At 39.2% G+C, this 9965-nt stretch overlaps 1 protein-coding gene across 1 annotated transcript; it reads left to right on the top strand.

The window, feature by feature from the left end:
- Window positions 1–210: 210 nt before the first annotated feature.
- Window positions 211–8378, top strand: LOC121943528 (rab GTPase-activating protein 1-like). The gene is made up of 4 exons (XM_042487059.1): window positions 211–331; window positions 4917–5010; window positions 7293–7443; window positions 8349–8378. Exons 1-4 carry the CDS (start codon window positions 223–225, stop codon window positions 8376–8378), a joined length of 384 nt encoding a protein of 127 aa, XP_042342993.1. The 5' UTR covers window positions 211–222.
- Window positions 8379–9965: the final 1587 nt, after the last annotated feature.

Raw genomic sequence — 9965 nt, 5'->3', positions numbered from 1 at the left:
GTATCTAATGAAAGAGAATGATTTTGCATTAAAAAGCATCTCTGGGTTAACTCATAATGTCTTACATGATATATATCTAAGTTTGCATCATTGACGTATTATTCTTTCAGATTAATGACCAAACCATTTTAGATTTATAAATTATTTCAACTTTTGGATAATATAATAATATAATGTCTAAATGTAAGTGTTTGTGTGTGTGTGCAGCAGGCACCAGAGAGGATGGGTCAGAGCGATGCTGTGTATGAGGTGGTGAGTCTTCAGAGGGAGGCGGAGAGAAGCAATGAAGGACGACTGGCCTCGCCCACTGAGGAAGAGGAGGCTGATGAAGGTATGCATGTTTCTCATCTCTCTCTCTCTCACACTCTCTCTTTTCCTCTTTCTCTCTCTCTCTCTCTCTTTCGCTCTCTCTCTCTCTCTCTCTCTCTCTCCTCAGTTGCTTGTTTTCTACCCCTTTTACTTTTAGTTGAGTTAATCAAATACAATATATACTAAGTCACATCACATAATCACCAATGATGCAAATTCTTCAAATCTTTCAAAAGCCAATTCGGCTTCTCTGTCTCTGTACATCGTTGATAAGATGCCAGAATTCCTCAGCAGAATGCCTTTCCCCAAATATACACTCACATATCACACACGCATGCGTGCTTGCATAATTTGTCTTCCAAATCTGGCGTGATTGAAAAATGTGACCTTACATTGTGTAGTGCTGCACCCCTGTATCTCTCACTGCCTGTAATATCAGAGAGAAACGAGATGCTTCTAGGAACATTCACAGGCACAAAAAAGAAAATAATTGCTTTACCACAAATAGCTTGTCAGAGGGAGCATTTACTTTACATTCCACATATCCAGCAGTTTTTTTTTGCGGAGTGGCATGAACCCCTCATCTAAATGAGATCATGCGTCCAGATATTCAGTCTGAAATCGAGGCTACCAACACACACCTACTCTGTTTTGTTTTTTTTTGGTAGCAATGAATTGTCAAAAGCGCAAATGTGCTGTTCATTGGCTGACATGAATCAACAGTGAAGTTTCATTTTGTTTAGGCACATAAACATCAGGGGCAGGGATGTATGTACGTTTGTGTTTGAACATGTGTTTATGTTGGTCATGTGTAAGTGAGTATGGCAAGGCATGTGATAAAAGTAATGTGTATAGATCATGGGTAAGGACATTGAGTGTGGGCGCATATGTGTGAAAAGAAAGGCACATTTTCTGTGTGTTTTACAACTGATTCTGTGGGTGTGTGTATTACATGGGACAGCTATTTGTGTGATAATGCATGGCTGTGTGTACTCCTGTGCATCAAGTGTGAGCGGTTTTGTGTGAAGCCTGGCTCAGTCCTGTTAGGACTTGTTGGCTCATAGCACTACAACACTGCAGCGTCAAACTACAATTTAACATCCCCTTCACAACCTTTTTGGGTGAAAAGATCAGCCTTTGTCAGTCGAGCGGACCAATGAACATCCTAGCCAGTCAGATTTGAAATGTGACAACAATATTACAGAAAAATACGAAAAAAAACCCCAAACAGACACTGAATTTAATATGACCATGACCAGTTGAGGTAAGAAACCAGAGCAGAGTGGATATTTTCCTGTCAATAATGGAAGCCACAGAGCACCTTTGGCCCCATGTGCAGAGGTTGTATCCGTGCCGCAGCAGCCAGGGATTCGATTCTGGCCTTGGCCCTTTGCTAGATGGCATCCCCTCGCTCTCCTCCCTTTCACGCCTAAACTATCCAATAAAATAAAAAGCCCCAAAAATAATTTTGTAAAAAAAATAATAATGGCAGCCACGTCAGAGGGATAAAGGCCAAATGGCATTAACATTAAAATCACCAACACTGGCTGTTAGACTCCAGTAGCTAACAAACATGACCCAGTTTCAGTCCACTAATATAAACAGGGCTGGCATTTCCACCTGACCACTGGCTCAGTTGTGCAGGTGTCGCAGATTACACCTGGCCGCAGTTCAGGCTGCATGCTTTATGATGTTGTTTTGGATAAAGGTGTACACTTTTATGTTAATTTTGTGTGTGTATTTACATGCATACTTACATGCATCCCTGTGTCACCTCATAAGAGACCTGGATACAGCGTTGGAGATCGGACTTGTTCTTTCCTATGACAGCTGCTCAGTTGCGCATGAGGCCAAAAATGCTCAACTACCCCTTATAAAACTACCCAGATGATTGGTGCTGCCTCAGCATCAATGAGCCCATACAGCAGGCACACTAGAGACTTACAATTCCAGTTTAGTGCCTCAATAACTTGAATTGGGATTAAAATGATTTGATCTTCATATAGACTTAGCTAATGTAATTAGACCAAATGGATTTAGATGATAGTGAAAAGAGTCATTTTGCGGGGATTGTAGCACCCAAAAAAAGTATCCACTGACTTACAGATGTCAATGTCACAATGTGCTCCTAAGGAAAAAGTATTTTTGAGCCCAATGGCATCACATGATGGACTCAGGAGTTGTAATTTCATTGTTTGTCCATTAAGAAAACTGGCTTCAAACCCCAGCTCACTTCCTGGGGGCCTTGGTTTTTCCTCCAAATTTCACAGTGTGTGGATTATTGTTTCGTAGCAGCTAAATTAATTTAATGTAGATTATCATATAAACTAAAATATTTAAAAGGCAGTATCCTTTATTTTAAATAAATGTTTATACAAAGAAAAAGCTCTATACTACGCAGGTTATTGAATCACACCTACCTTGGAAACATGACATTTTAAACAGGTAACAAAAGCCTAAAAATTGTTCCAATACTAAGGTCAAAGCACAGTCCATTTGGACGTGAATGAACAAAACATAGACTTTAAAGGCACCCCTTATTCAAAATGAATTCAAAACTTTTTGTAAAAATGTCATCTTAAATTGTGATACTGCAACATGGGAACATCTAACATTGGAAGATACTCTTCACCCTAATGTGTTGCTACTCTGTCTTCTCTGCCACTGTCAACAGTCCTCTACTTTTTTCATCTTGAAGCACTAAAATGTGTTAACAGAGTGGGAGGCAAAAATTGTCACCCAAAGTCACGAGTCAGCCACCAAGGCTGGAGCTGACGGCTTTCAACTGGCACTGAAGGAGCTATTCAGAGAGCTTTTTCTATAACGCCCCTTTCCTCCCCAGAGCTGAAAATTGGAGGCGCTCAGGGCCGTGGAGCTGGGGGTCAGCCTCATTGTGTACAGAAATGAATACACTCCCAGTGTAGATACCACCGCTGTGACACACACACATACACACACACATTCAATTCATGTGGATGTTTTTTTTCTTCTTCTTGAAAGCTGTAATGTGAAAAATAGGCCTGAAGCTGACATATTTTTTTTTCTGTTTTCCTTTCCATTCACTCCAAGGCTTTGTGGTTGTTACATATTGTGTTTTTGTTACCCTTTTTTGTATACATGTAGGGGCACAATTCGTGTGTGCACTCTATGTTCTGGTTTCATATACACTCACACCGACTGTGATCAAACACATGCACATATACTGTACATGCAGCCACTCTTTGTGATTTATGACTGGAATCGTCTTATATCTGCATAATGCAACACAATAAGACAAGAAGAGCTTGACTGATTCAGTACACTGCTGTCACATAAGAAGTGATGTTTGAAAAATAATTGCCAGACTCAGTAAAGGACATTAAATTTACAATTAAATGCTATAACTTAAAGAACACTGAAATAAGGTACTGTGAAATATGAGATGTTGAACATCTTCATGCCGCAAGCAGGGAACTTCTGCTCACTTTAGTGTAGACAAAACCAATCTACTAGTGGCTTTAACATCAGAGAGATCCAGTTTGAAAGTAATCCTATAGTAAATGCACAGCCCCTCTCCAGATTAAAAGGCAACAGTAATGGCCCTCATCCTCACCGTTTCTTTCATCACCTGGTAAGTTGGCAATGGCTTTGGACTCACGCTTCCTCGCCACGTGGCCTCAACCAATCTGAGGACAGAGGCAGCAGCTTTGTGCTGGGGGCCAAACCATTTGAAAGGGCTCATCAAGCATTTATAAAGACCTGAAAAGCTCCTGCTGAGGCTGTAAGGATGTATAGAAACAGCAGTGCATTGAGCATAGTGGCTGCATGTTCCAGAAGAAAATGTCTTCACTCATTATTTAATGCCAAAGTCTTAGTAAAGGCTTCAGGGAGACTAAATGATGTCTTCAAAGACTTTTGAGGGCTGTTGCTGCTCAGTTTTGTTCAGTGAAACTTATTATAATGCTCTGAGTAGTTCACGCCACCATTGTGTTTTTTTTTCATATGTATTTCACTTTTATTTTCATTCTCATTGTGTACTATGTGCTGGATGTAACATGTAAAGCTCTGTGTGGACCGTGTGTGTGCTTCTTCCAGTGGGTGGTTTCTGTGTAGTGATCAGTTCATCTCTCCAGCAGCAGAGTGGGACAGACAGTCAATTAGTGCCTCTGCATCTAAACACAAGTGGTTCACTGTGCTGATTGCCTCTTGTCTGCCTCACGAACCACCAGACAGAAGAACAGCAATAATGGAAAGTGTAGGCACTGTACAGGCACTTTTCCTCCATTTGACTGAGTGGCATCAATATTAACAGATTTTAGAGTGTGCTGTGCAGATTATGGCTCTCTGACATACATACATAAAAAAAGACATTGAGATGTATATATCTTATTCCAACAGACTGATGGCCCTCGTATAGCTGCCAATCTAATCTTAAAGATCTGCATAAGCCCTGTTTGACCAACTGCTTAGACACAAAGACAACTATTTGCTCTTTGACAAAGTTAAAGGCCTCCTCAACAAGGTGGTGGTCTGAACACTGTATGCTGATGTTCACAAGGGTTGCAGATATCAAGGATGATCTGTTTATGCTAAATATCTGTTAATGTCTGTGTTTGTGTTTGCCATAGATAGCGACAGTGAAATCTCCAGTGGAACAGGAGACGTTTCCAAAGACTGTCCTGAGAAAATCCTGGAGTCCTGGGGAGGAATCCTCACCAGATGGTAAGCCTTCAAAAGAGAAAGAAAGACTTAGAAATTTGGAAATTGATTATGATTAAAATTTAGATTAAATTAAATGTTCTCTCTATCCAGCAATACAGGATAGAGTGAAAAATAGAGTTATGGATTTGTATGTAGTTGGACAATATAAAAATAATGGGATAGAAAGAGAAGCTGCCTATTTAAAATAGGGAGTTTAGAGGTGAATAGTGAAGAAATGGAGGCGGGTGGATATAGATGTGGAGAATGTGGTAATGTACTGAGTCAATTTTCCCCTTGAATAAAATTCTATTGTTCAAAAGCCACATTTTAGATTTACTTTTTTAATTTCAGTGGAGATTTAAATGTTTTCAGCTTTACCGAAAATACTTAATACTCATAAAAATCAAGCATTAGGAACATTCAATACATATCTGAACAAGCAAATACCATACCATGTTTATCTAAATTTAGAGAAACGTGGTCAATTTTAAGGTGAAAAACAGTGACTTTTAAGAGTAACTTAATCCCTAAACCACTTTTTTTCCAGCTGGAAACGAATGCATATGGGTATTTCTTGGTGTATGGGATGGATTCAAGTTGAAATCTTGACCTTTTAGTGCGAAATATTTGATTTCTGCATATCGTATGATAAATCTGTTTGGCGACTGCCCTCTACTGGTTGAAACCAAAGCTGTTACAAGTAAATTTTGCTATTGGCTCTTCTGGTGGCAGGTTATATATATGGTGGCCACAGATACCTCTTCTCAAGGGCAAGAAATTCTAGCCATAGGTCCAATAAACCATGGTATTGTGGGGAAACAAAGACACTGACGTAAAATAATGTTCCTAGCTAGCTAACTTAGTTTTTTTTGAGTCAGTGTCAGTTTGCATCATATTTTGTTTTACAGGAAGAAAACATGATTATATTATGATATGACAATACAAATGAATAATTTTTCTGTATTTTTTGGTAAATATTGTTAAATAGGTGCAAGTTAAGGCTGGGGATATGAACTACAAGGGTTAATCTGGACTTTAAGAGGCACTATACTCAAACAGTGCCCAAGAAGATCTGTGATTTATGCAAGTAACTTGTGAATAAATCACTGCAGCAGTAACTTAGAACTGGATAGAGCATAAGAAACTGAGTGTAAATGTAAAATGGAGGATGAACTAGTGTCAATATACCATGGGGGTTATAAATGCAATTACACCAAACATGGATTTTAGCTCTTTGTCTTGTGCAAAAATACTGTGACACGAGACACAGATGCTGAAAGGTGAATTGGGCCCACCGTGCCACATACACACTGATTTACAGTTCAGAGCCGGGGTCCTTTGACTGTTTTACCATCTCTCTTAGTATGGAAAATCGTTCCCTTCAGATACAGCCATTAATTTAACCTACTATAACACATACTGTCATTTTTCTAACACTGTGCTTTTACAACAACCAGCGTTGTTACATGCAGCTTTAGGTGGGGCATGATTAACTGAATGAGAGATGAAAGATGTTTCTGGCTTTTTGTATCATTTCACAGCCTGTTTTCCTGCTGTTGCATCAGCACAATGAAGTGAAGTAGTTTATTGGGGGAATTGCTTTTATATGGCTTCAATAAATGCATTATGATGAGATTTCAAGCATCATTAAAAAGAGCTGAGGCAGTGTGTTTTCAAAAACGCAAGACATTTTCTCATGTGGGAGAACTCTCATAGCACGGCAGCACTGCAGTTAATATTCTAATTCACTACAGTATTATAGTTGGTACTGTAGTTAGTATAGTAGTTACATTATTACTGCACTCAATAATATGACATTTAATAGAGTAGGTAGTACTGTGCTCAATACTGAAGTTAATACTGTAATTTCATTGTGTTTGAACGAGGCAGTGAATCTAGAGTTGCTTGAAGTAGAACCATAGCAGCAGTCTGGTTGTACTGGGCAGCTCCCGTTGTAAATGTGTGTACCAGTATAAATAGGTAACTGGGTGTTCAATCAGCCCAATTAGCTCGACCAGAATAGTAAGGAAAAAATATAAAAGAATTTTGGTAATTATACTATAATTAATGACAACTTTGTTATTAAGAAAAAGTAGTATTCATGTTTAGTGCAGCATGAATACCTCAGTGTGACAGGTGTGTCACTCTGCACTTGATTGACTCAGTTTGTCTTTATGCTGTCACTGCTCATAAAAACAATGATCAAATCTGTCCAGCTGCACTTTTCATTAATATTTAAAGTGGCTGAATTGGATTAAGTGATATAATAAAGTAATGGATTACCCCTACATGTTGTGCATCAGGCATGGGAACCTGTCCACTCGTCCGAAGGGTTTGCCCTCGTTGGTGCGCAGTGGCATTCCTGAGCCACTCAGAGCTGAAGTCTGGCAGCTGCTGGCTGGTTGCCACGACAACCACGACCTGCTTGAGCATTACCGCATCCTCATCACTAAGGTAAACCCTGGCACACACACTTACACAGACCACTGAGGGACACCTTTGTACCAACTTCCCATTTCACTTTTTTTGTGGAGGTTTCTGAGGTTGTATATAGCATGTTCAGGTGTTTTCCAAACATTTTCTTTTAATCATGTCCTGGTACTTAGGGCTGGCATGCCAACAGGCTTTTTTTGGTTTCCATCGGATTTTATGTGTCACTGGCTAAAAAGAGAAGGACTTCTAACTAAAGTCAAAAGGTATTTTACTCATATGTGTGTACAGTTGTGTATTCTCCTGCTCTGTAATTATGACTCCGGGTAAACTTAAGATTTGGGAATCAGTGTTCTCACAGGTTCTTGGTTGTGCTATCATCATTTATTTTCACTTTTTTTACCAAAGGTAGATATTATTTTTTACCATACAAACTGATGAAAGTATTTTATATTTCCCTTGTGTGTGGATGTTTCGTATATGATACAGGAGTTGACTCTCCACTGGTTCTGACAGGTATAGTGCAGTTTTGGGTTGTGTTTTGATGGAAACCAGATGAGTGGTGTGATGAATCTTTATGATATCATGTCACTATGATGGGAATGAAGTTTTTTTTCTCATTGTGTGTACTGTTGTATGTCTGTGAATACTCACATCATCGATAGCATTGCTCCTCCTCTGATCTGTGCGTCTTTTAATTAGCTGTGACATTTAAATTCATGTGACACTGTCATAAGCCTATAACAGCTCCTAATGGCCCTTTAGCCTCCTACAGAGCTTCAGAAATTCAAGGTAAATTTTTTGACCTTCAGTATTTAATTTCTGGGTGTTCTTCATGCTAACTTCACATATACCTTGCTTGGTGAGGTGAGTTTGACTGTGTGGTTTTTTAATCTTAAGGTGTAGTGGTTACCCCTGTTGCCTTACAGCAAGAGAGTCCCTGCGACACCCAAGAGTAACCCAAGTGGTTATGGCTAATGAATGAAAAGTCTGAGGTGGTGAAAATGCTGTTGTACATGTGCATGTCATACTCTGGTGTACCAGCATGGCCTGAAAATTGGACTTGGATTGACTGCTGACTATCTTCACTTTAACACCACCAGTTTGTTTCATATGATCAGAACTAGGGGATCAAATAGATTTAGTGTTGCCTCTTAGTTCTGGTTCACTTAATTTGTACTCTGATCAAATTAAGAGCTGCAAGCTTCAAGTCATATTAGCTGTCAGGACACTCATTGATGGGACAGTTTTGAACTGTCAATCTGCATGATCACTACTGCTTGAATTTACAATTTCTTTCATTTTTGTTCTTCTTCAGAAAGACTTATAACTTGTGCAGGGCTAGAGCAGAACAGTACACATCACATCTAAAAATGTGTAGCACAAACACCAACATTGTCCTTGCCAATAAATTATTGGTAACCAATAGTAACGAGGTCATAGTTAAAAGTTACAGGTTAGAGGTCAGAGTTTCAATAGCCAGAGAGCAGAGATGGAAAGAAGTTTTCCATTGACATAAATATTGACGTGGAAAAGCGTAGCAAGCTATTAAACAGTTCTGGACTTTTATTGTTACACATTTTCAAATGAATTAGTTATGACAATGTTACATGTAAGGTTTTTTGTTTGTGATAAAGATAACAATCCATCTTTGTGTAATCCAATAAACATCTATCACTTTGCTTGATATTTTAATGATTTCATAAATATATTATTGCCGCGTTAGTGTTTTGTTAACTCTGTTAATCTTTATAGATCTTAAATTTTTGTCAGTTTTCCACAGGTGTCAATCATAGTAAAGCTAAACTATCCAAATGTGATGGAGTAGTTGTGCACACCAGGTGTGTGACCCATCTTTGGATTTTAGCAAGATTTGTAAACCAGTAGGTAGAGTGACAAAACCCCAGTGGACCTGGCAGCAGCAGCAGGAGGTGACAGACAAAGCAGACAGAGACCCTTGCTTTTATGGATAATGCAATAGTCTTTTCTCTTTGCCGCACAGGATCGGTTGAAACTACCTGCCTCGATCAATAAGCAGAGAGAGAGAGAGAGAGAGAGAGAGAGAGAGAGAGAGAGAGAGAGAAAGATTGATGGAAAGAAGAAAAATGGAGAGAAGGAGGAATGTGGACCCATAAATATGAGGTTGTAGTCACTGAGGGAGAATTTGAGAAAAGGAATGTGTGTAAATGTCAAAAGAGCTGGCAGATTTCTCTCCTTCCTGAGTCACATGTTTTTTAGTTGTCTTTCATCAACTGTTTAAATTTCTCCCTTTGTCTTTCTCAATCTCTGTTTCCGTCACCGTCTTTATCTGTTAAATAATTAGCACAGTTGTTCTTTTGCTCTTTATGTACCATTTCTCTACCTTGCTCGCTCTGTCCTTCTCTCTCTCTCTCTTTCTCTCCTTATGTAAGACCAGGCTTCTGTAGTTCAGGGCTCATTTATTCTCATTCCACTGGGTGGGCCATGCCCACATCCTCTGTCTTGCTAGAGTAGTGATGGTATTGATAGGCGGGTGGCCGAGCTATTAATAGCTGCACCAAATGAAT

Source organism: Plectropomus leopardus, chromosome 1 (assembly GCF_008729295.1).
Source record: "Plectropomus leopardus isolate mb chromosome 1, YSFRI_Pleo_2.0, whole genome shotgun sequence".
Lineage (NCBI taxonomy): Eukaryota > Metazoa > Chordata > Actinopteri > Perciformes > Serranidae > Plectropomus > Plectropomus leopardus.
The sequence above is the reverse complement of the archived record's forward strand: the minus strand, read 5'-3'. Positions and strand labels throughout refer to the sequence as shown.